We start from the raw sequence: 27,606 nt of genomic DNA, 5'->3' as shown, positions 1-27,606 counted from the left end.
TGCCCACAACCGAGGTACATGCCCTTGACTGGAACCAAACCCGGGACCCTTCAGTCAGGAGGCCAACACTCTATCCACTGAGCCAAACCAGTCAGGGCTGCATCCTAATTTTTAAAAATGAAAACTACTAGGTTAACTGACAAACAGCTATTGGAGCCTGCATCTGGGACAGAGTTCTGGGCTAGTTGCTCTGTTGCTCTGACCCAGTGTGCTATTTCTTTTTTTTTTTAAATACTATTTTTTAAAAATATATTTTATTGTTTTTTTACAGAGAAGAAGGGAGAGGGATAGAAAGTTAGAAACATCGATGAGAGAGAAACATCGATCAGCTGCCTCCTGCACACCTCCTACTGGGGATGTACCCTCAACCAAGGTACATGCCCTTGACCAGAATCAAACCTGGGACCCTTCAGTCCGCAGGCCGACGCTCTATCCACTGAGCCAAACCAGTCAGGGCAATTTCTTATTATGTCATCTATGCAGGAACATACTGCACGCAAGTTTGGGATGCCTAAATCCTTTTGACAGTCAATAATACAGAATAATAATTTTCTAACTGATTAAGAAAGCAAGGGATTAAGAAAGTTAGCTCTTGGCTCCATTTGGTTTACCCATATGGGAGTATGCAACATAAAAAGGTGAAAGAAATCCTAACAGAATGCAGCAGCTGGTTAAAGGCTATTATATTGAAGTTTTCATGAGTTTGACAGTAGGCCAAAAAAACTACAAAATGGCAGAGAGTGAAAAAGGCAGTTGTAACAGGTTGAACATTGTTGGTGATTATTTTTTCAGTGGCAATGAAAACTGTAATCAAATAACCTGAATGAGATGCTGGCAGAAATAAGAGAGCCCCAAGGGAGAGGGAATATGAAAACTGTAACAATGATGTATGCTATGGCCTAATAAACTAGACAAACATGTAGTTTGAAGTATCAAAATCAAGGTTCATAGCATCATGTGAGAAGCTGGTATCAGGATGCAAGCATAAACACTGTCTGATTTGCAATCTAGAGCACAAGATGTTAATGACTTACAACCTCAAGGATGAGCGCACAACTCAACAACTAACTGGAACTGTGCAACTGGTGTAGAAATCTCTTGTGATTTAGATGATCAGTTTATTCCAGCATTGAAAAGGAAAACACTAGAAAGCATTAAAAAATATCCACAGCAGACACCTGACTTTGTAGCTGGAAATGTGTGGTAAAAACTCTTGAATGTAAAGGCAAGACAGACAAAATAAAAAAGATAAAAAATGGGAGCTGTTTGAAATAATGCTATTATAAACTTATTGCTACTTGAGGATCAACAAGGAATCTCAAATTATGAATGGCATTTGCCACTGCATGAAGTCTACTGATCATCGTACATCAAAGTATTATACTATAAATAGAATACCTTAGACAACAGGAATGTAGAATAATAAATCACAAATGCTATTATTCTGTTTAATGTATACTTTCTGAACATGTGTTGTCCCTACATTATAGCTTAACATTTTAGAGGAGTATTTGAGACATTATATAATCCCTCTTTTAAAAAAAGTATAATTGTAGAGAGAATTGGTCTACATAAACTTTCTGAGATATCTTTGAGAAATCATGTAATGCCTCACTCCAAGGAACTGATCACCTCAGAGGCTTTTAATGTCCCCATACTCGGCTTTCTACTGATTTTTCCTGTCTATTATTTTATGTATCTTACCATTATACTACAGAGCATAATAGTTCTTAATTATACACCAAGATTTGAGCTCTTTACGTAGTTACCTGGAGAAATTGTAGTGAGTTGAGAGGGCATCATATCTGAAGCTAATTAAACAGTGAAAAAAAATAGAATTCTTGTGTTTATTTAAACTAAGTATGTTATGTTAATAATTAAAGACTTTAAAAATAAAGACAAACTTCTTGGGAAGAAAGCTGAGATCTTAGGTTTTTGAATTTGGAAAAGACCATAAAATGCCATGCATTGATTCTCTGAGCTAAAAGGGATGTTTGTTTTAAAAATGAGAAACCAAGATTTTTATAGGTTAAATGACTTGTTCAAGGCCACACAGTCAACTAATTATAGAGCCAGGACTAGAAATCAAGTTTTCTTTTTTCCAGATCTGTGCCCTTATCAATACCACTACCATGATCTTCAAGATGGTGAACAGTACTGGACAAATAGAGAGTAGCTGCTCTATGATTCTACCAAGGAACAGCAAGAGATTAATATATGGGATGGTGGTGGTGGTGGTGGTGGTGGTGGAGGGTTGAGGGGTTTACAGCTTTTACAGACTTTTTCTCCTTTGTATTTTTTTGTTTGAATTCATTTTCATTTCCTCACTGCAAGGTACTGGGATCTTTTGTAGTAGGTGTAACATCAGGGAGAAGATACATATTTAAGGAAAGGGCAATGGGACTGGGGCAAGAGGGCAACTCTAGGAATCTCCAGGAGATTATTTATTTATTTATTTATTTATTTATTTATTTATTTATTTATTGTTAAGCCTCACCTGAGAATATTTTTCCATTGATTTTTCAGAGAGAGTGGAAGGGAGGAGGAGAGACACACAGAGAGAGACATCGATGTGAGAGACACATTGATTGGTTGCCTCCTGCATGTGCCCTGACCAGGGCTGGAGATCAAGCTGTGACCAAGGTACATGCCCTTGAATGGAATCGAATCTGGGAATCTTCAGTCTGCAGGCCGATGCTCTATCCACTGAGCCAAACTGGCTAGGGCTCTAGGAGTCCTTTAATGAGCCCCAAACAAGTAATGATTTGGAGAAGAATGGCTTAAAGATGTCTTGAATTTTCAGTTGATACTAAAACCTTGGCCACAAGTTTTTATTTCAGCTCATAAAGATTGGATAAAGTGAGAACTTTATAAATGGGTTGAAGAAGTAGTAGTTCTCAAATCTGAGTCAGAAATGAAAGTTTGTCATGACAAAGGCAATGATGTAGAAGGTGATTGGGGAGAGCTTAATAAAATGGGTTGAAAAATATATAGTGTATGTAAAGCAATACAGTGCCTGTCAATATAGTGTTTAATAAAACAGGTGATTTAAAATAGGTATTTAAAATACATAGAGTGACTAAATCATTAATTATATATAACAAAAATAAAATTTAAAATAAGAAAATTAGAAATCAGGATCAAAGCATATTAAAGAAGAATTTTTAAAGATAAGAGATACCTTGTCTGGAAAAATTTAATAAGACAAACCTTTTCTAAAGGATGTGTCTTTCCTTGAAGAGCCAAAAGAGCTCCTTCATCCCCATTCTTCTGAGTTAACAAAACTGAGGCATGAAATCTAATTTCTTGAGAACTGTAGTAATGAAGATCTAGGAGTGCTGTTATTGTTTTAGAACTGAATTATGAAGAATTGATGGGCAGAGGAAGAATAAAAACAGACTTGATAAAAGACAGCAGGCTGGAAAAATGGAAAAACATTATTTTTAGTCAGACTCATGGTAGAGGCAAATTCAAAGAATTTAATTGGTATCGAAGTCTATTTCATGAATCTGATTAGTTTTAATTGTTGAGGCAGCTGATTCCAAGTTAAATTTAAGTTGCACTCACACAATTGATGAGACACTGTTAATGTATCATAAAAACTCAACATCCTCTCTCCCCTCCCTCTTCCATATCAACCCAATGTATCATAATTTGTATTTCAGGCAGCATCCTGCTGAAGATGCTTCTAAGCACCTGTATTCCTTTGACAGACACAGATGGCCCCAGAAAATGGTATCATTCTGTTGTTGTTATGTGAAAAATGCTGAGTGCTGTATTTCGAGAATGAACAACTCAGCTCCACAAATCCAGGACTGCTGCTGACTGCCTTTTGGGTTCATGAAGTATTTATTCACCTAAAATAGTTTGTGTACATATAGTTTCAGAAAACTTCCATCTCTGTCTGAAGAAGAAATGCGGATAAACCCCTCAATAGATTAAATTGTTCTTGTAACTATTTACTTCCACTGTCAATCTATATATATAAAAGGCTAATATGCTAAGAGTCTGACCGTCCGACCGGTTGCTATGACCCGCACTAACCACCAGGGGGCAGATGCTCAATGCAGGAGCTGCCGAGACGTGCACTGGCCATTTATAGAGAAACGGCACCGCGGATCTGGCACCAACAAAGCAACACTGAGCTTCCCCCAAGTGGGACACAGGCCCTGCCACCATCCTAGAGTGACAGCCCACCAAATCACAGCTGACGCTGCTAAGACCCCATGGAGCAAAATGTGGCCCACAGCCCAGACCAGCCCAGAAATGGTGGCTGTGGGCGCTGGGTAATGACATCATGTAGCAACGCTCAGCTTCCTCTCCCTAGTGATGACTAGCCTCCTTGGAGTTTCTGCAGCCCAGGAACACGACTTGCTTTATAGCCAGGTGCAAACATTTTACACTTTAACCAAATGTCTGTGAAGCATTTTCTTGTGCCTCATCTCATTTGATCCTCACAGAAGTCCTGGAGTAGGTACACAGGAGACTCGATGGAATCCTATTTTCTTTTCATTAGCCGGAAAACAGAGATTTAGAGAGCTTAGAAACTTGACCCAAATGAAAAGAAGTAAGAAATGGTGGACCTTGAAAATGACTTCAGGTTTTCTCACTGTGCAGAATATAGTCAAACACTGCTGCAGTTAAATATTTTATCCTTTGTTCTCCCTGGGTGATCTATAATAATAATCTGCTTTGTGTTGATATTTACTGCTGTGATGCTGACAATTACCTGAAAGAGAAGTTAGGGTGCTTCACCGGGCTGGAAAAAGTTTAACTAAATCAGAAAGCAGGTCTAATTAAGCAAGTTTATCTGTATATATAAAGCTCTTGCTGGAGCCAATTGCATGCGTGTGTTTCAATCTGACATTGTTGATCATGAGTTTGGTCGACACTTCTATTATAGAGAAAGGCCCAATAGTGATATTAAAATTTTTCTTCTAATTAATTTCTTTTCAATGTGCACGAGTTTGTGTACCAGGTCACTAGTAATGTCATCATCAGCTTTTTGTTCTATTGTGAAAAATCCACACCACCTCCAATCACAAAACACAACACATAGCTGCATCAAATGGATTTTTCCTAAAGGCATCAGCAAATTTTTAGTGGTAATTTAAACATGAGTTGATTATCCAAGCTTCCTTGGGGAAGAAAGAACTAGGTATTGTAGGCCAGGCTAATGTCACGTTTTACAAATAAATTCACTTGCGAATATATAGATTAGCCACAATAGAGAATGTGATGGTTCTGACTTACTTGATATAGTAGGGCACTTTGTTTGGCGAGATGGCTCTCTCCCAGGGACCCTGGACAGAAGCTGAAAGAGGAAATAGAAAAAGGCAAGGAGGTCAAGTTCACTGCAAACAGGAAAGACAACATTAATCTCGAGAATTACAATTTTACACTGATATTGGTCTGTTTGCTCAGCTGCCCATGAACACAGGATGGATTAACTGGCTGTTCTGAAGTTTCTGTCCTAATCTAAGTGAAATTGAAGTCATTCAGGCAAAAGATAAATGCAAAGAGAGAGAGAGAGAGAGAAAAAAAAACCGTTCCACTGCCATACCTATAGAACAGATAAGGAAGTGAATGAGTAAACTGATGGGTTTTCTCTTATGTGTCTCCATTGGGCTTTTGTCTTATAATACTTCCTCTGATATCTTTCACTATTTGATTGACTGGGTTTTATTAGTTTAGCAGCTGAAACATCCCTCTGTGATATATTTACATTCCAAGTTATTGAAGCTAAAATACTACACTTATCACTCTGATGTGTTTGTTTTTCTCTTTATTTGGCTTTTACTGATTTCATTTACTGATTATCTTTTTAATTGGAGCCTCAAAATGTCAGTTGACCAGCATGATCTTATTAGAAACGATAACAAAAAGTGAGAGAATGGCATCTGATAACAGAATGTCATAAAACCCTTGTGATGAGTGATGAATCCTATAGGTAAAATTAAATTTCATGTATGGGAAATTCACTTTATAAAGACTTGATTGTGTATTAGTCAAATCAATCATCTTTAAATTGTGTTTTCAATGTTTCAGTTATAGTGTTTGTATTTCACAAAGCTGAGCTTTTATATACTGTTTAATCTGTGTATGTTTTCTTTCTGTAAGACAAAATAATCATGTTAGGATGTACTATAACATTTCTTCAACAATAAAATCTCCCTCCTGAATAGACTTTTAAGAAACTGGAGTTTGGGAGACATAGAATATCCTCAGGATTAGAAATATAAGAATCATTCTTATTAACATCTAGCGATTTTTCCTGAATTTCCATCCTACTTATAATTTGAAGCACAGCTGATGCTGACCATTATTTCCTTCGATGAAAAGCTCCCTTCTAAATTAGTTTCATAGTAAATCTACTCCACAGTGTACTGAGATGTAACAAAACGTCAAAGCTAATATATCGTTGACTATAATGTATAATATGAAAGAACAGCTTCTGATATAAGTTAACTTCACCTACTGTCAGACAATTTAAGGGTAATGAAACTACAGATTCTTTATTTTATATTGAGTAATAGAAGGATCAAATCATCCAACCTTCAACCAGATATGCTGCTTTGTACCTTGGTGAAATGTCATTAAAAAGATACAGAGCATGGACTTGTATTTAGCTGCTAATTAGTCTTTTCATTTTGGCAGACAGGTTTTTAATATGGGGAAAAAGGCATTTATCTGCTGTTTTGAAGTAGACCCTTGCTTTCAATCTCTCTCTCCTCTCTCTCCCTCTCTCTCTCTCTCTCTCTCTCTCTCTCTCTTCTTATCCTCTCTGTCTTTCACATTCTCTACCCCCCTCTTGTCTGTTTTTCTTCTCTAGGTCTCAGCTCTCTTGCCCAGATTAATTCACAGAGTAAATAGGACCAGGTTTGAGAATTTAGGCTGGAATTGATGTACCTGGGCAGAGTCTGGTGCTATGGAAACCTAATAACCCAAGCCCTCTCTAGTAGGAAACATGGTGGAGAGGCAGAATCATGGCTCCAGGCTGCTCAGCACACCTTCTTCTTAAAAGGACAGCATCATAATGGTGATGGATGCTAACTAGACTTATTGTGGTTACCATTTTGCAATATACACAGAAATCAAATCATTATGTTGGTCATCTGAAACTAATATAATGTTGTATGTCAGGTATACCTTAATACAAAAAAGCTCCAAAAATCAACAGCATCATGAAAAGGAGAACTCCAGAGAGTCTTTAGGTCAGCCCTCACTGGAGGTATTACCAAGCCTATGCATGACTAATCTGATAAAAGATCAGTTATTCTTTTCTTAAAGGTCCCTAAGGGCTGGGCCCCACAATTTCTTTCATTATCCCTTTCCAGGTATTTATTATTCTAATAGTCCAGAAAGTCCTTCTGACTCTGGATAAGTGCTCTGGAAGTACAAGAAAATCTAGCAAGAAAGCAGTGCTGCCCAGCTGAGCTAATGGCTAGACCTACATCAAGTATCTATAGTTGACTTAGCATTATTAAACATTAAAAGCAACCCCCCCAAAACCTCCCCTCCCCAAACAAACACCCTAGAGTAGTAATCAGAATATGCTTGAACTAAATAGTTGAAAAGATTTAAAAATAAATTCTAAAAAAATTATAAGTTCCAGATCAATAAGATTTTTTAAGCTTTTACAAATAGAGTGCTTCATTGTTAAAATTTTACAAAGTATATAAATTATACATAAAAGCGTTATGTTTTAAAAAACTTTGCCTTTAGAGAGAAACCAGGATGGTGGCATAAGTAAACACCTGAAATTGCTGCCTTGCACAACCACTTCAAAAATACAACTAAAAGACAAAACGGACATCATCCAGAACCACAGAAAGGCTGGCTGAGTGGTAATTATACAACTAGAAGGAAAGAGAAAAGCACACTGAGACTCAGAGGAGGTGCAGAAGTAAAGTGCAGAGGTATGGACGCATATGCCAGGGGCTGGCAACTGAGGACGCGGTTGTCTTTTTCAATTGGGAGGGAGACACATGCTCCCGCTCTGAACTCCAGTTCCAGGCGAGTCTTTGGGGACCCAGACTCATATGGGGAGAAACTGGACTGTCTGGCATCGGTCAGAACTCGAGGGCGGCTTTCTCTCAGAGGTGCTTCCAGCGATTACTGCGGGACACTGAGAACTAGGGCCTCTTAGGGCAGGGCTGAGGATCAGCCATAGCTGTTTGCTCCGCCCTGTTGATTCCCTGAGACCCCACCCCACCCAAGCTGTGCGCAGAGGCTTTTGCATATGAATGACCTGGCCCTTTGCAATCTAAACTTACCTAACAAACTGCAGCTGGGTCAGAGAGACCCAGGACATCCAAAAGAAGGCCCAAGGCCCCACAGCAGCTTGCATTGCTTCACAGCTGGGCCTCACCTGGTCACCTCCAAATACCAAACAAAGAAGAGGAATCTGCAGATCTCTCCTTAGCTTCTGCTGGGTAGCCTCAGGCAGAGGCTAAATTAGCACCTCCTTAGAGATCCAAGTACCAGTGTACCCAGTGGTCAGAGTGGGACCATCCAGATGACAACTCCTCAGATCCATAAGGGTCACACTCAGGGGGCAGAGTCAGTGAGCACCAAAGCCCCACTGAAGCAAGTCTTGCCCCAGAAGTGTGTCTCTAGCACAGAAGTTCTCCCACCATAGACACAGCTGATTCTCACAGCGAACTGGCCTGGAGGTCAATTCCTCCCAGTGATACCAACTACAATCAAGGCTTAACTACAATAAGACTTTGCACACAGCCCACAAAGGGGTGCACCAAGAGTGTCCACCTCAGGTAATTGGGGAGGATGAGCTACTGGGCCCTACAGGACACCTAGCACAGAAAGCCACCCTATCAACACAGGGAAGCAGCCAAAATGTGGAGACAAAGAAACAGGTCACAAATGACAGAAATGGAGGAAATCAAACTACTGGATATAGAGTTCAAAACCATGGTTATAAGGTTTTTCAAGAATTTTCTAGAAACCGCCAATAAATTTAGTGAGACCCTCAATAAATCTAGTGAGACCCTCGAGGTTATGAAATAGGACCAACTAGTAATTAAGCATACACTGACTGAAATAAAGAATATTATACAGACTCCCAACAGCAGACTAGAGGATCCCAAGAATCAAGTCAAAGATTTGAAATATGAAGAAGCAAAAAACACCCAACCGGAAAAGCAAAAAGAAAAAAGAATCCAAAAATATGAAGATAGTGTAAGGAGCCTCTGGGACAACTTCAAGCGAACCAACATCCGAATTATAGGGGTGCCAGAAGAAGAGAGAGAGCAAGATATTGAAAACCTATTTGAAGAAATAATGACAGAAAACTTCCCCTACCAGGTGAAAGAAATAGACTTAAAGTCCAGGAAGCACAGAGAACCCCAAAGAAAAAGAATCCAAAGAGGACTACACCAATACAAATCATAATTAAAATGCCAAGAGCAAAAGACAAAAAGAGAATCTTAAAAGCAGCAAGAGAAAACAGTTACCTACAAGGGAGTACCCATACGACTGTCAGCTGATTTCTCAACAGAAACTATGCAGGCCAGAAGGGAGTGGCAAGAAATATTCAAAGTGATGAATAGCAAGAACCTACAACCTAGATTACTTTACCCAGGAAAGCTATCATTCAGAATTGAAGGTCAGATAAAGAGCTTCACAGATAAGAAAAAGCTAAAGGAGTTCATCACCACCAAACCAGTATTATATGAAATGCTGAAAGGTATCCTTTAAGAAGAGGAGGAAGAAGAAAAAGGTAAAGATAAAAATTATGAACAAGGAGTACATATCTATCAACAAGTGAATCTAAAAATCAAGTGAATAAAAAATCTGATGAACAGAATAAACTGGTGAATATAATAGAATCAGGGGCATAGAAAGGGATTGGACTGACAATTCTTGGGGGGAAAGGGGTGTGGGGGGTGCAGGAAGAGACTGGACAAAAATCATACACCTATGGATGAGGACAGTGTGTGTGGGGGTGTAAGGGCAGAGGGTGGGGTGGGAACTGGGTGGAGGGGAGCTATGGGGGAAAAAAAGAGGAACATCTGTAATAATCTGAACAAAAAAGATTTAATTAAAAAAAAAACTTTGCCTTTATGTGTTGCTATCAAATATATCCAACGGTGAGACTCAGTGAACTTTTTGTGCTGAAAGATATTTTTTTGTCATTTGACTCACAGTTTATAGCTGCTTTGCAGTCATCATTTGAAACCTTAAAATTTTATACTGAAAGTCCTCAATCCAAAAAATAAATAAATAACGGCCTTTCCCTATTCCTCCCTAGGCTCATCACCACCACAGACACACACACCGGAACCACTTGCTTTAGAAATACACAATCAGAGGGTGGTTCTATGCGATTAGATTCAGTGCTCCTTTGCAAGAAAGTGTTAGAGTTGTCAGGCAATTTTGCTTGGGACTGCCAGGTAATTCTAGTCTTGCACATATTCAGAGTTGATCAAATATATGGTAACTCTCATAAGTGTGTCCCAGAATTATTTCATTTCTTGCAGGAGTGCCCACGCCAACAACAGCTGTTTCTTATCTCAGTGTGGCAGTGAAGGCTTGTCATCCTTCATAAAGGGAGCCTAGGTAATATGCACACACATCTTTTTTTGCCTGATGTGTCCATTTTTAGTAGCCCATCACAAGCAGATTTATTGGCAAATAGTTTTATGTGAGAATGTGCTATCCTTTTGTATTTTCTTATAGAGATATTTCTATAACCACTACATGTAATTCGAATGTAGCTCTGTGATTCTGATTCTTGAGTGTAAAAATCATTCATCATTATAGGGCACCAGCATCATGGAGGTATTGTCTACTGAATTTAAATAGCAAACTATACATGAGCTTATTTATTCCGAAACCAACCTCTGAGTTTCCCTCATTCAGTTTGTTATTAAGAGCAAGAAAGGGTAGCAATTCTACCTTCAAATGCTTTTCTTCCCTTGAGGTGACAGGATCCAATATTGTGCCCAAGGTGGTTTTGAAAATCACAACCACAGGCCAGGCTTTGTTTAGAAGTTCTTATTTCAACCAGTTTTAATGCATGATGAACAGAATGTGCCAAACGATGCACCCCGGTGTTAAGCCATATTTTAATCGACACAGGGGCCTAACCAGAAAATTAAAAAGAATGCTAATGTCATTCGAACTGTGCCAAGACAGCACTCTATGGAATTCAGACCCACATACAGGCATTAATCTTTCTACTTTTCTTATATTTGGTGGATTTAGAGTGTGATAACATAGTTGGGTCAAAAAAAGGGGAGGCAGATTATGAAAATAAATAATACAGCATTCACTGGAGACAAAATAGAAACCTCATATCATCTATGGGGTTAAGATAAAGGTGTTAGGAAGAATTGACTAGCCACTGGTGCCTGGCTCCTCAGAAGTGTACAAATTCTAGTAATAGTTTAATGGACACATTCTATCAAGGAGATCTACTCTAGAGCAATGGCCTTTTGCCACTCTCTTCTCCATTCCCCTCCACACCTAGGTATTTTTAAGACATTTTTTCCTAATCTCTCTACTCCCTTCATGAAATTTTAATACTACAGGTAGTAATATATAACTGGTTATATAATGTATGCATCTGTGCTTTACATAAAAAGAGTAAGTTTTTTTTATCCCTCAGGGACCAATTTTCACCCCCTTGGGGGCTATATCACTCCCATTGAGAACGCTTAGTATAGAAGAGGTGTTGGAGGAGATAAGAAAACGCTTATGTACTTGAAACATGATCTCAAGTAGCTTATTTGAGGTATTATTTTCATTTTGCAGATAATGAGACAATTAAGATCACATGGAGTAGCATGTCTAAGGTCCTAAGTCAATAAGTATTAGAGCCTAATTTTTGTTATTACTCAAACTGAAGTCAGGTGATTCAGGAAACTGAGAATAACATGTTGCCTGTCTACTAGGTTCCCTGCACTGTATGCTCCTTAATGTAACCCCTCAAACACCTATGAGGTCATGTGATTCCAATATTACACATGAAGACGTTGAGGCTCAGAAATTGTCAGTAAACTAGCCCAGGTCATATGCAGCTAGCAAAGAATGCATCCAGATCTGTCTAGTCTTTGTACTTTATCATGTGTGGTATGTAACAGGTAGTCTATAAATAGTTGCCAAACCTGGTAAATAAATACATCTTAAAAGGGATTAATTGTAATGTCATATAGTTAAAGTTCTCTATACTATATCTGATATCTAAATTTATCCTCTACACCATTTCCATCAAATTCACCAAATTATTTTACAGAAGCTGTTTGAACAACTTCGTTGTCACCAGATCTCAGAGGGGTTCTGTTGAATTGCTTATGGCTTTAGTGATGATTATCAATAGCTTTCTTTTATTCTGGTAAGAATCTGTCTCCCTATGATCTGTAATCTCCATCATGGGTCCTGTCCTAGATGTCTAAGTTAAATAATCTGATCAGTTCAGAGAGGCTATTTCCAAAGCACGAAGATGAGACTGATTTTCATCTGAAAGACAAAAACAGAGCTTCAGTCCCTAAAGAAATAAAACAATACCTAACATCACTTCACTCATTATGCAACACATTTTTGTAGAACACCTATTATGCACTAGGCACCGTGCAAAGTGCTGGCGCTAATGCAGTAAATACGACAGACTTAGCTCCTGCTATTTTGTATTTCATTTTAGTCTCTGTGGATATTTTCCAATGAGCACATCTAATATTCCAGCATTAAAATCAATCAACTGGTATCTACTGAACACACATTATATGTATGTTCCTGTGCTAGGTATTTGCCTGTAGGGGTGGAGTAGGGGGTGGTGTGCTGGAGAAAGAGGTTCCATGCCCTCAAGGACATTATTACTTAATGAGATGAACATATAATGGTAGTGTACCAGTCAGAGTCCTGGTGGGAAATAGATTTCACATTCAAATTGGGTAAGTTGAATAGAGTTTAGTAAAAGGGCTGGTCACAAAGGTCTGTACAAGGTGTGGAGAATCACAAGGGATAATTTTAATAACAACAGGGAGCCATTACCACCCTAGGTCTGAGGAGCAAGGAGAGAGAACTCTTACCAGAAGAGGAGGACTAGGAATGGTGGGGAGAGATAAAGAGGGGAGAGCAAGTGAGACCCTGCTCTCTCCCAAATGAACAAACATGCATGTGCATTGGTGAAGAGGTCATGTGACAAGATCTTTAGTCAAGGGAAGCAGGCCTGGAGGGAGTCTAGAGAATAAGCATTCTGATCTATTTGCCATCTTTCTACCCATCTCCTACCATGGGTCTCAATTGGCTGAGCCCAACTCGAAGCCAGAGGGCTGGAGATGCCATTCATGCAGCCCAAACAGGACAACCTCTCAAGGCTCAGAGCGAGGCAGAGAAGTGTGAAGAGTGCATGTGAAGGAGCAAAGTACATTAAACTGGGCTGACTCAATTGAGAGGCAGCTTTTGTCCTTTCTCATCCTTTTTCTTGCCTGGAACATGGATGTGAGAATGGCTGGAGCTATAGAAACCAGGAGAAAGGAAGCCATCTTGCTTGCAATCCCTCAGAAGCAGGCATGGAGACAAGGATGTGAGTACAAGTAATTGGAGCAGTAATTCAAGGAAGCACTGGTAGATGAGCAGGTAGGAAGACAGGGAAGGGAGAAAAATTGATAAAAGATGAATTATTGCTTTGGATACCTGGGGCTCAGTGCAGCTGAGGGCTTCACTGTAGAATACACTTCAGAGTTATCTGCCCCACCCCCTTCCCAGGGGCAAGGGGACGAGAATATTTATTTACTATTGCTTGAGAGATACTATTGGAGGTTGGGGGCGTGTCATTAACTCCCTGGTACTTGTGGCTGGCCCCTTGAACTGGTGAGCAGGCTCCAATGGCTATAAAAAGATGTTTTACTTTGTGCAAGCCCTTGTTTAGTTTTCTGTTGCATGCATCCAAACCTGCTTCTCATTGAACTACTCCCACTCACCCAATGCATCTGTGGCTCACATTTTAAATGGCTGAACAGCATTCCATTGGTGGATGCACCATAATTTCTTGAAGAAATCAGTTGTTTCCAGTTTTCACTGTTATAAGTAAGGCTGCAATGAACATCTTTGTAGACAAATCTATGCATGCATTTTTGTTAATTTTCTTAAGCAAAATTCATAGAGGTATAATTATTTGATGAAAGGCCATGAACATTTTAAAGGCATTTTACACAATTACACTCCTCCCAGGAGGAGTCTTTCTTTGTTGATCTAGATAGAAAGAGAATAATCCATTTCCTCCACAGGTAAATGACACTTAGTTGGCATAATTCTTAAGGTTTGTTAGATATACTGCTTGATGCAGTGGATTATTTGAGAACATGCCTTTCATACCCTCTCTTCAGTAATAGATTCTGAACTTTTTGAGTTCAGAAAGGCACTCAGTACATTGGCTTTTTACCTGAAAGCCCAACTCAGTGTCTTGAGGGGTATCTGGAACAAGTGGAAAGTGTCCGGAACACAGTTTCAGAAGAACTGGATTTGAGTCCTGACTCCACCATTACTGCACAAACTTAAGCAAGTCTTATCTTCTCTGTGAGCCTTCTTTTTCTTACACGAAAAATGTGGATAATGATAGCTCCCTTCCCAAAATAGTGTTAGGATAAAATGAGAAAGTAGATATGAAACTGCTTTGCAATATTTAATTACCATACAAATAATGTTCATAATCACATATCTATGGGATGTTGTCTGAATGATGGCAATCCTAGGATCAACCTCTTTGCTGCACCTGAGCATTTGTCTTCAACTCTTGGATCCACTCCTAACTGCTATTTTTTAAAAATTATTATGTTGATTTCAGAGAGAGGAAGTGAGAGGGAGAGAGAAATAGAAACACCAATGATGAGAGAGAATCATCAATTGGCTGCCTCCTGCACGCCCCCTACTGGGGATTGAGCCTGCAACCCAGGCATGTGCCCTGACCAGTAATCAAACCTGTGACCTTCTGGTTCATGGGTCAAGGCTCAACCACTGAGCCACACCAGCCAGACCACTTCTAACTACTATTAAAGTACCATATATAGTTATAAAGTGTGATAGAGAGAAATGCCTTTGAACACCATCTAATTGCCTGGGCTTATGGTACTTATTCATACATCTCTGACTGCCTAAGCCAATAGTATCTGCTGAAGAGATACTTCATTGTTAGTAGACCATCCGTTCACTATTCATCAGCATAAATGATGAACAGATTAGTTCATATTTGATACAATGGGAAGTAGAGGGGCACAGACTGTTTTATAATCAGAGGACAATGATGATGAAAAGATAAAAAGATTGTTCTTTCAGGAGATCACGGTTCAATTCCGGTCAGGGCACATGCCCGGTTTGCAGGCTTGATCCCCAGTGTGGGGTGTGCAGGAGCAGCCGATCAGTGATTCTCTCTCATCATTTATGTTTCTATCTCTCCCTCACTCTCCCTTCCTCTCTGAAATCAATAAAAAGATATATTTTTAAAAAACATTGTTCTTGTGGCATTATATACAATGGATTAGAGGTAGGGGAGTGGATTTTGAGAATTACCCAGTGCAAGTGTGAACTTCTAAGGCTTAGTTGTTAGGCAACTGGGAATTTCACTGGCAGGAAAAAAATTAGCTATGAGGTAAATTTCAGATAAATTATATATTTAGGTTAAAATATTTGGAAGGTGGGTCTTTCACTGAAACCCAAGTGAAAGGACAAGACCTTAAGTACTAGAAGATGATAGCTGAAGCTATGAAAATGGATGGATTCTTGCTTTTTCCGCCATCTTGAAGCCAGTAGAGACTGCTGGGAACAGGACTTCTATAACAACATATATGTGTGGAAGGCTGTGGCCCAAGGCCATTTGTGTGGCTGTAAGTGGAGTCTCTGGAACCAGAGGGAACACACGATCTTCCTAAAATTGAAGGTGTTTATGCTTGAGATGAAACTGAATTCTATGTAGGCAAGGGATGTACTTATGTGTCCAAAGCAAAGAACAACACAGTGACTCCTGGTGGCAAAATGAACAAAACCAGAGTAATCTGGGGAAAGGTAACTCATGCTTATGAAAATAGTGGCATGGTTTGAGTCAAATTCCAAAGCAACCTTCCTGCTAAGGCTACTGGACACAGAATTTGTATGATGGTGTACCCCACAAAGAGTTAAACTTATTGAAGAGTAAATAAATAAAATAGATTTGTTCTCTCATAAAAAAATAGACTGTTTAAGGAAAGAAGGCTGTTAAAAGAGAGCTATACACTGGGGAATGCCCTGAAAAGGTGGTGGCAATAGAAAAGCCATCAAAAACAACACAGAAACTACAATAAAGCACAATAAACACAAGGGCAGGCAGATGGTGAGGTATGAATGCCAATGGGTTCCAAAGGACTAAGGCTATAGAAAAGGAAGATGTATTTGGCCACAAGATCCCTGGTTATCTCAACAGGGCAATTTCACAAGAGTGGTGAAGGCTGAACCAGACCACAAAAATTGAAGTAGTGGGTAGACAGAGAGAAAATAGTAGAATTGGGTCCTAACCAACCATTTGAGAAGTTGTCCATGAAAGGAGAACATCTGAGGTTAGGCATTCCCTCTTTCCTGTTCTGTAAACCAGCCCATTCAAATAATTTATTTGTGGAATTTGCTTATGGTCTTCTTTATAATAGTAAATTACATGAAAAACTTATTTCTGCTTCTTTTTTTATGTCCTAAGGTCATAATTAAGATTATAATACAGTGTTTAAGTTTTTATGTCATTGTTAATGCTGGATATATACATATAGGTATGTACATATATTTATCCATTGCAATTGCTTAAAAAATGTCTTTTTATTGATTACAGAGAGCTAGGGAAAGAGAGAAAGAAACATATGAGAGAGAAACACTGATTAGCTGCCCCCTTACGCCCCCTACTGGGGATCAAGCCTGCAACCCAGGCATGTGCCCTGACCGGGAATCGAACTGGTGACCTCTTGGTGCATGGGGCAATGCTCAACCAGTGAGCCACACCGACCAGGGCTGCAATTGCTTTCTGTATTATTTCTATTTCCTTTTGATGTGATGCATATAGTTCCTGTAGCAAGATTACATTTTCTGTTATTTAACTGAAAGGCCAAGTTAAATTTAACACTTTTCAAAACATTAAAATAAGAATAGTGCTTTATATGTCTATACTATATATCAAAAGTAAAGATTCAATGAAAACTTTAAGATCACTTACTAAACTTTCAAACATGGGAAGATTTTTCCATAAAGATTTCAACAGCAGAGACAGATGGGCTACATTCAGAGGGGAAGGTCACAGGAGTGATGAATGAGACCTCTAATGTCTGCCATAGCTGTGAAAATCTTTATGGCTAACTAAAATTCCTCACGAATAACAACCTGTAAATATTATATGAGCTGTCAGATAGATAACACTAAGCTCTGAGACCATTACACATGGAGAACAGAATACAGATGCTCCTCCACTTACGATGGGGTTACGACCCGATAAACCCATTGTACGTTTAAAATAGCCAAAGTCAAAAACACATTTACTTTAATACACCTAACTTACTTAGCTTAGCCTGGCCTACCTTCAACATGCTCAGAACACTTAAATTAGCCTGTAGTTGGGCAATTATCTTGAGTTTCATCTCAATAGTAATTGCCTTCCTCTTCTCACCAGAAGCAGGAGACACAGACGAGCATTTTGTAGGCATAACGGGATGTGAAAACACAAAACGCAATACCCCAAATCACTGGCAACACAGTACACTGCAGAGTATTGTTTTTTTTTAACCCTCGTGATCAAACATCTGGGAGCTATGGCTGCCTCCCACTGCCCAGCATCACTACAGAGCATCATGCCACATATCACTAGCCCGGGAAAAGATCATAACTCAAAATTCAAAGTCTGATTTCTACTGAATGTATATTATTTTCCCACCACTGTAAAATAGAAAATGCACAAGTTGAACCACTGTAAATTAGGGACCATCTGCACCACACCATTGGATTTGTCAGTGGAGTGTCAAGTCATGTAGTGTATTAGGCTTACATTTGATCAGGGAAGTCAAGAATTCATACTAAACTACTTGGCAAGGTGACTGAGTTGCAGAGATAAATGCTATATCTACTACTCTGTGCTGCTGGCTGCACAGTCCCACAAAGTGTAATAAACAATATTTGGTGGCATTACTCATGAAAGAAATTCTCCTTCAAACTGACTTGCACAAAATTCTAAGAGCCTTATTGTGGCTACTTAGGACATTAGGAAAGAAATCAAACCTCATAAGGACAGATGGAGGAGAATAGGTGTCTATATAAATAGAGCTGTGACTGAATTATGCTTGTGAAATTTCTGAGTAATTGTGAAAAGAACTGGCTGACCATTATCACTGAACTTTCCTTCAGGTAAAAGTGGCTGCAATCTTCAGGCCGTTTGGGTTAAGTCGGGTTACTAACAAGTCAGTGCAATATTGCCAGGTGCCTTTAGTGTCTCTCCAGATGTGATTTTAAAAGACGGCAGGTAAACACCATTTGCTGAATGCTCTCTGTGTGAAAGGTATTGTATTGGGCACCAGGGAAATTTCAAGGAAAGTAAAATTTGAAACTTGAGACAGTAGGGAGCAACTCAGATATTAAAAACCAAATGACTATAGATGGGATGTACATCTATTTAGAAAGCAAGATAGGAGTCAGAAAGAGTGAAGGATATGGTAACAATGAAAGGAATAAGAGTGTGGGAGAGATGAAATTTTGGTCCCAATTCTTTACTCCATTGTAAAAGAATTAAACATCTACATCTTAGCCATAGTTTCATGGTGGGCAGTGTGCTTCCCAGACCTTGACCTTCGGCTTGACCATGTGACTTGCTTTGGCCAATGAGGCTTTTACAGACGTGACATGAACAAAGGCTTGTCCACTTATGCTCTGGTGATCTGCCATGAGCACGTGTCCCAAGTGGCCTCTGATCCTTCAGCGTGGCCTTCAAAACCCAACACATTTAGAGACAGTCTCTGAACTGAATTTGCAGCCTGGAACCAAACCCAGCTAACCTGCAGCCTGAGGCAGAGATTCCTAGTCAGACTTTATGTAGAATACTTAAACTCTCATTGACATCTAGATCCATAAGCATGAGAAAAGAAGCTTTTTACTTTCATATAGTGCTGGGAGCCGGTCCATGCTTGCTGTTTCAAGGGACCTGGCATATATGGCATACTGTTCTTAATATGTTTGCTCACCTTCTTGGCACTATGTGTTTTAACCAAGGTCTATGAGAAAGGTTGTTTCCCCAAGTAGGGATTTTCCCCTGAAGTTAGGGAGGGAATAAAACCCCTTAACTAAGTGCCAGGTGGGTAATTAATCACTTTAACTACAAACAATCATGCTTAAGCTGCATAATCTTTACTCCCTGGAATGGAGATAAGAAACGCCCTAACCTTTGTAATAGAGATTGATAGGATTGAATCAACTGGTATAAATACAGATGTAACAAGGCAGAGAGAGACAGAACTTAGAAGTCAGAACTCAGAAGAAAGAACCTACACAGAACCTACAGACAGAAGAACTTCGCTGGAGAGAACATGGCAAAAGATCCTGGACTGAACCTGACTACAGAAATATGGCAAGAGAACCTGACTAGAACCTGGTGACTGAACCTGGCTGGAGAACCTGGGGAACCTGGCTGGAGAACCTAGCAAGAAAACATGGCTACAGAACCTGGCTAGAGATCCTAGACAGAACTTGGCTGGAGAACTGGCTACAGAACCTGGCTGGAGATCCTAAGCAGAACCTCTCTGGAGATCCAGACCAGAACTTGGCTGGAGATCCTGGCTGGAGATCCTGGCTAGGCTGCTGATCAACTGAACACTGTCTCCATGTCATTCCTTCTTCGCCGACTCCGTCCACACCTTTGGGGACCCCTGGACCTGCTGGGGTTGGGCCCCAGCAATATTGGAGAGAGGGAGAGAGGGGAAGATAGAGATAGTGGCAACCCTCTAGAACAGTGGTTCTCAACCTTCCTTTAATACAGTTCCTCATGTTGTGGTGACCCCCAACTATAAAATTATTTTCATTGCTACTTCACAACTGTAATTTTGCTACTTTTATGAATTGTAATGTAAATATCTGATATGCAGGATGTATTTAGGCAACCCCTGTGAAAGGGTCGTTCGACCTCCAAAGGGGTCGCGACCCACAGGTTGAGAACCGCTGCTCTAGAAGTTATTAAATTTGTTAGTCTCAGTTTTCTCTTCTGTGAAATGGAGACAATAACAATCCTTATTTTATAGGGTTGTTGTGAGGATTAACAGGTTACTCCATGTAAAATCCTTCCTCACTGTTAAAAGCAAAAAGTGCATAATGTTTTCTGTATTCCTGTTCCTATCCCTATTATTATCATCATTAATGTGATGAGTTAGTAGGATATTTATTCCATTAACTAACTTACTGACAGTGTGAGGAATCTCAGATGAACCAGGCAAATGAGAGAGAATCTATGGTTCTAGTGTTAAACTGACTATTAAAAACTACCACCTAAAGCAGCCATGGGCAAACTACGGCCTGAGGGCCGGATCCAGCCCATTTGAAATTAATAAAACTATTGAAAAAAAAGACTTTACCCTTTTATGTAATGATGTTTACTTTGAATTTATATTAGTTCACACAAACACTCCATCCATGCTTTTGTTCTGGCCCTCCGGTCCAGTTTAAGAACCCATTATGGCCCTCAAGTCAAAAAGTTAGCCCACCCCTGACCTAAAGCAATTAAAACTACTATCAAAACCCTGGCCAGTGTGGCTCAGTTTGTTGGACATTGTCCCATGCACCAAAAGGTTGCCTATTTGATTCCCAGTCAGGGCAAAACCCCAGGTTTTGGGCTTGATATCTGGCAGCGGGTGTGCAGGAGGTAGCCAACCATTGTTTTGCTCTCACATCGATGTTTCTCTCTCTCCTTTCCTTTCTCTCTAAAAATCAATAAAAATATTTTTAAAAACTAATACCAAAACATGAGCCTAGAAAACAATGCCAATAAATAACTCCTCTTCCTCCTCTTCCAGGTATTTTCTGACTCTTCAAAATTTTATGTAGTTCTCAGTGTAGTAGAACATGAAAGGAGACAGATCTTCCTTTAGCATTCTAATGCTGCTGTCAAGTATGAGGTAATTGTGTTTTATCCTTTTATATTAGTACTAGAGGCCCGGTGCACAAAAATTTGTGCACTCGGTGGGGGAGGAGGGGTCCCTCAGCCCGGCCTGTGCCCTCTTGCAGTCTGGGGCCCCTTGGAAGATAACGACCTGCTGGCTTAGGCCTGCTCCTGGGTGGCAGAGGGCAGGTCCAATCCCTAGGTGCAGCCCCTGGTCGGGCACAGAGCAGGGCCGATCAGGGGGTTGCGGTGCCACCCCCTGTCATGCACAGAGCAGGGCCCATCAGGGGGTTGGGGAGCTCCCCCCTGTCACGCACAGAGCAGGGTGGATCAGGGGGTTGGGGCACAGCCCTCTATCACCCACAGAGCAGGGCCGATCAGGGGGTTGGCGCGCCGCCACTGTCACCCTCAGGGCAGGGCCGATGGGGAGGTTATGGCTCTACCCCGTCACACACAGAGCAGGGCCCATCAGAGGGTTGAGGAGCTCCCCCCTGTCACTCACAGAGTAGGGCCGATAGGGGAGTTGGGGCACCGCCCCCTGTCACACACAGAGCAGGGTGGATCAGGGGGTTGGGGCGCCGCCCTCTATCACCCACAGAACAGGGCTGATCAGGGGGTTGGGGCACCGCCACTGTCACACTCAGGGCAGGGCCGATGGGGAGGTCATGGCTCTACCCCATCACACAGAGCAGGGCCCGTGGTGGGGGTTGGGGCGCCGCCCTCTATCACCCACAGAGCAGGGCCGATCAGGGGGTTGGGGCGCCACACCCTGTCACACACAGAGCTGCAGGGCGATCAGGGGGTTGGGGAGCTCCCCCCATCAGGCACAGAGCAGGGCCGATCAGGGGGTTGGGGCGTCTTCCCCTGTCAGGAACAGAGCAGGGCGGATAGGGAGGTTGTGGCCCTGCCCCCTGTCACACACAGAGCCACAGGGTGATCAGGGGGTTTGGGCGCTGCCCCCTGTCATGCTGATCCCGGTGCCGGGAGGCCTCGTGGCTCTGCTGATCCCGGTGCTGGGAGGCATATTACCCTTTTACTATATAGAATAGAGGCCTGGTGCATGGGTGGGGGCTGGCTGGTTTGCCCTGAAGGGTGTCCTAGATCAGGGTGGGGGGTCCCCACTGGGGTGCCTGACCAGACTGGATGAGGGGATGATGGCTGTTTGCAGCTGCCCACACACCCTTCAGGTTGGGGGTCCCCACTGGGGTGCCTGGCCAGTCTGGGTGAGGGGCTGAGGGCTGTTTTCAGGCTGGCGGTGACTGAAGCTCCCAACTGCTCCTTTTTTTCTTTTTTCTTTTTATTCTGGGCCAGCTTTAGCTCTGGCTCCAGTTCTGAGTGAGGCCTCTGCTGCTGAAAGCAGGTATCTGGTTTGTTTGGGTTCTATAATCGAAACACTGTATCAACTCCAGCTCTGAGATCCCGGCTGGCTGAAAGCTGGTTTCTGGGGTTTTGTTTAGCTTCTATATTTGTTACAATGTTTCAAACTGCAAGTTCAGAGGCCTGCAGCGGCAGGCGGGGAACATTGGAGTCCTCCGTCACTGAAGCAAGCAAGCCTCATGTTCAGTTTAAGCTGCTTGGCTGCCGGCCGCCATCTTGGCTGACAGTTAATTTGCGTATCGCCCTGATTAGCCAATGGGAAGGGTAGCGGTCATACGCTAATTACCATGTTTCTCTTTTATTAGATAGGATTGCTTAGGATTTCAAAATGAATAGCTAAGAGTTTTTAGAAAGAAACAAAAAGGTATTTTCATTTTAATTTCTAAATTTAGTTCTGATTTTTAAATTAAATCTCACTTTACCAAATGCACTCTTTTTTGTTGTATTTAATATGGTTGGTTCATGTTAGAGGAATTATCTGATCTGTTCTCTTTAAGACTTACGCCTTGTTGTCCTAAGATAGAAAGGTTTCTGGTGAGCTTTTGTATTGGGCTCTGGGAATATCTGAAGATTTGGTTCAATACTTTCTCTCTTCCCCCGACACCTCTAATAGATGTATCTGCTCCAGACCTCCTGGGCCAAGTCTATTGAATCATTCACTTTCCCCTAATAGCTGTCCTAGGTCAAGTTCCACAATGTGAACTCTCACTTTTTAACCTTTTGAAAATAAATTCCTTCTGTCCTTAACTTACACCACAAATGAGCTCTTTCTATTCCATTCTTCTTCCAATTCCGCCCCCCCCCCAAGACATTTGTTGCTCAGATGTTCTCTTTCTAAGTCAAACTGCCCCCATTTATTCTCTGTCTTGTCTGCCTATTTCTAGCTCATTAAAACATTAGCACTCTGTAAAACCTATACTTATATTCATTATACATACATAAAAAAATCCCTTTTCTGGACAAAAGGGCTATAGGAGGTGACATGTAAAATTGGATATTCATCATATAAGCATGACTAAGTAGAAGGGGAACCTGATTCTCATCACCAAATACATCCTGTGACTCTTGGTAAGTGAAATCAAGGGCCAAGCAATCAGAAGCAGTCTTTGCTAGATTTCTATCAAGTTAAATACCCTCTACCTTGGATTTGCATGTAGCCTTAGGGAGAATGTACATTAATACTAGTTTGTATATAATATCTCATTTCTTTCACAGTAGAATTAGTTACTCGTCCACTCTACTCCCACACCTCCCACTATTTACCAGAACTATGGAAAGTCATGATTTTTTTTATACGTCTAGCTCTTTAGGTTTGAATTTGAGTATCCCAAGGCCAGGATTCTGCCTTACTCATCTTCTTATTCCAAGGGCCTAGCTTTGGTCAACAAATACATGAATGAATGAATGCTAATGGGCACAGTTTGTCATATGTGACTTCTTAGATCAGAACCCTCATAAGTCTTCCTTTCTTACCAAGAACTACTTGGCCAGGCTCTTGGTTGCTCAATGACCTATCATTCATCATCTTGCTTCCTTGGCTTCAGTCACATTAGCCTCCTTGTTGTTTCTTAATCCCTGTATGCCATGCTCCCATCTCAGGGCCTTTGCATGTCCTGTTTTCTCTATCTGGAAACCATTGCCCCCATATGCCTGGCTTGCTCCCGTACTTCTCTACTCAAATGTCACCACTCTGACTGCCCCATTTAAAGAGTTCCCTTCACTAATTACCTCTAGCCTGATTTATCAAACTTACCATGACTTGACTGTCTTCTCCTATTAAAATTAATCTCATGACAGATTTTCTTTTATTTACTGATGTTTCCCCAGCACCTAGAACAGAGTCTTAATTATATTGTTCATTGAGTAGATATTTGCTGAGTGACAGAATGAACCAATTCTTAGCTTGCTGAAAATGAAGTGAAGCTCATAACTTTTTCAGGGTATGAGACTAGGCACTAGAGTAAGTTATTTCCTATTGTATTAGAGTGGGAATAACCTTTAGAGTGCCCAGTTATTCATTTAATCAAGGCATATTCTGTATTTATCTGCAATGTGTTAGATACATGAAATTAAAAATAAAAAAGAGCAATGCATGCCCTTTATCCTTATAGTGCTCACATTCCAACCCATTTCCTTTTATATTTTATTGACTATCCTTCATTCTAATTCTTTTTTTTCTTTCTACATTCTAATTCTTGCCTGTCATTGGTATGTGTGCTACTGAGCTTAAGGTGTAAAGCAAGAGGATGAAATAATTTTGTGCTGTCCCAAAAGTCCTTACCCATTAATGGAGATCGTGAGGTCAGACACCTTAATGATCATCACTACATATACTGGACAAAGTCATCAAACTCATTATGAAAGCAAGAGTAAAACAAATTACCCAGTGACTAGAATGCATTTTTCTCAGATGCTTCTAAATGACTGTCAGTTACATTGCTCCCTCACAGATTGGGTTCCTCAGGAAGCAGGTTCTAGGACCAAGTCTAGAGAGCAGGATATTTAGTAAGATGTGTCCTTGGGATCAACACCTGTGGAAGGGAGAAGAAGGAAGCAGAAATGGAAATAGAGGGAAGGCAAGCTGGGATGCAGGCCCAGTGATAGTCTTAGTCAACCCAACAGGAGCTCTTGAGTAGAATGTTAGAGTTCTCCTGAGTTGGGCCCAAATGGCCAGGACTTAGTACTCCTGCATTGGGCAGGAGCTGCTAGTGGAAGAGAGGTGATCTTGAGTGGGGCTACCAAGGCAATTCCTGAAGGGAAAAACAGCTAAAGGTTGTCTGCTGAGGACACTCATTTTCATTGAAGAGGATGGGGAGTATAGAAAAGTAGTCTCAGATCCTTCCTCAGACATAGGTCATTCTACTTAGTGTTCCATTGCCATGGCTACACATTGTACAGGGGTTGGTGTACAGGAGTGGTTCTCTACCAGGGACAATTTTAACTTCAAGGGGATATTTGACAATGTCTGGAGACATTTTTGTTTGTCGCAACTGAGGGAGGGGGTTGCTACTGGCATGTAGTAAATAGAAGCCAGGGGGATTGCTAAACATCCTAAAATGCATAGGACAGATCCCACAACAAAGAATTGCCTGGCTCCAAATGTCAATTGTGCCCAGGTCAAGAAAACCTGCTTTATAGCCTAGCGTGTGGTTTATGAGTTGGCCTTAAATTTGAAACAGATAGGAAATAGCTGACCCAATCAGATGCTCTTTCTTGGAGAGTTTGATTATAATACACAGAGAAATGTAGATGGTAGAAAGTTTTGGAAGTGAAAAAGTCAGAGATCTAGAGAAGAAAACAGGAGTATAAGGTAGTAGTAGAAGTCACAAATTAGAGAGGAGAGAGTAGCCATTATACTCTGACAGTCTGAAGTCTATAGAAGCAAAGGCATATACAGAGAGAAGCAAACATAGGCATCATGGTGACTCCATCCTTCCTTATGTCTCCATCCTTCCTTATGTTTCCATGTATCCTTAATACTCCTCATCACCTAAGCCTACTCCTCCTGTTTCTTACAGCTCTAAGGAGACATAGCACATAGCACGGCAGTATTTGCAGTAGACTGAAATCAAGATGATTGTCATTGCTGATATCTGAAAGTATATTTAAAAAGCTCAAGAGAATGGATTTTAAACCAGGAAGAGTTCATCTAAGTCTACAGAAAAACAAAAATGCCTTTTGTCCTCAATTCAAAGTTCTCACCAAAAAGTATTTTGTAATCCCAAACTGGTTGTGCTCTGAAAATGGAAAACATCCAAATGTAAAAACGAAAGTAATGATTTTTGCCCATAGGGATGTGATTCCCCATTTATGTTGTGCAAAGCTTTATATTTTGGGACAGATGACAAAAAGCTACTCTAGGCCAAACTCAGAAATGCCTTTATTTTCTTGGAAGTGTAAAAATGTACCGTTCAGAGCCAGTATTCCACTAAAAGAGTGCCCCTGTGCCATGAAACTGATTTAGAATTGTGGTGCTGGTCTCCCTGACATAGGTCCCCATGAGGCCCAGAGGATTGTCATAATGAGGAAGATGAAATAAGAAAGAAACAGGCATTTGTTTCATCTCTGCCATGCTACCGGATTAATTTCCCTGCAGGTCCGTGATGAAGGAGTGGTGGTTAGTGATCAAATTAATGTCACTATTTAGCTTTAAAGCCAGATTATATATGGAGTACCAAAGCAGCTTCATAAAGTCTGGGAGAGGTTAATGTTATTAGTGTTTCATTTAGACCTCTTTTTCCCACACGGACACACCCATCTCCAGCCGCTCTGAGTGTCAGCTGGTATGGGACCATTGTTCTGGTCTCCAGAAAACCTTCCGCAGTGAAATGGGAACTGCCTTGCAGTCCCCTAGTCCCCAGAAATCCATAGCCAATAACTGACTGGCATGGGGGAACAAAATCCCAGCTCCCTTGCTTAAACATGCGGCCAACTCCATGGTACAATGTGTGCTCCACAGCTCCCTGTGGGATTAGGCTGAAGTTAGTTTTTACCTCCTCACTTAATTTTACTTCCTGATCAGCTTCCCTCTACCTTATCCTGCTTCCTTTACTCTCCTTCACATAAGAGTTGCTCTCCTGACAAGTTACTTGTACAAGAACCTTTGTCTGGGGCTCTATTTCCATGGAACTTTACCTGAGTCTAGGGTGACCAACCATCCCCGTATGCCTAGGACTGAGGAAGTTTCCTGGGACATGAGAATTATTCCAGGGCTAAACCCAAGAACATCCCAGAGTAACCAGGACCTGTGGTCATCCTATCTAAGGCAGGTAGATATTTGGATCCTGAGCTTTCCCTCCAGGGACTTGGGTGATCTGAATAACAAATAAATTTGGCGGGGTTCTGGTAAAGCAGCTATGCAAAAAAGAAAAAGAAAAAAAAGAAAGCCTTGATTTGCAGTATTTGCCAATTTTTGTGAGGTAAACATTCCCACTATGGCTGACTTCAAGCTACCAAAGGTTGGTTTAACAACTGCCTCACAATTCCTGTATATTTGACAATTGGCTCTCTCAAGCCAATATGAGCCAGTTCCAATGCACAAATACCCACCACAGAAACTGAGAACTTTCCTAAGCTTCCTCACATGCTCAAATAAATGGACATGTAGGACCAACAATACAAAATTTTGT

General features: G+C 40.8%; 1 protein-coding gene across 5 annotated transcripts in view; it reads right to left on the bottom strand.

Annotated features, from left to right (window-relative positions):
- Positions 1–27,606, bottom strand: part of DMD (dystrophin) — a 2,282,236-nt gene that overhangs the window by 218,827 nt on the left and 2,035,803 nt on the right. For all 5 annotated transcript variants that reach the window (XM_059679269.1, XM_059679268.1, XM_059679270.1 and 2 more), the window contains one exon: positions 5,254–5,314. In XM_059679269.1, coding sequence (XP_059535252.1) covers positions 5,254–5,314 — 61 coding nt within the window. The remainder of the gene's footprint in view (positions 1–5,253; positions 5,315–27,606) is intronic.

This window comes from Myotis daubentonii, chromosome X (genome assembly GCF_963259705.1).
Source record: "Myotis daubentonii chromosome X, mMyoDau2.1, whole genome shotgun sequence".
NCBI lineage: Eukaryota > Metazoa > Chordata > Mammalia > Chiroptera > Vespertilionidae > Myotis > Myotis daubentonii.
The sequence above is the reverse complement of the archived record's forward strand: the minus strand, read 5'-3'. Positions and strand labels throughout refer to the sequence as shown.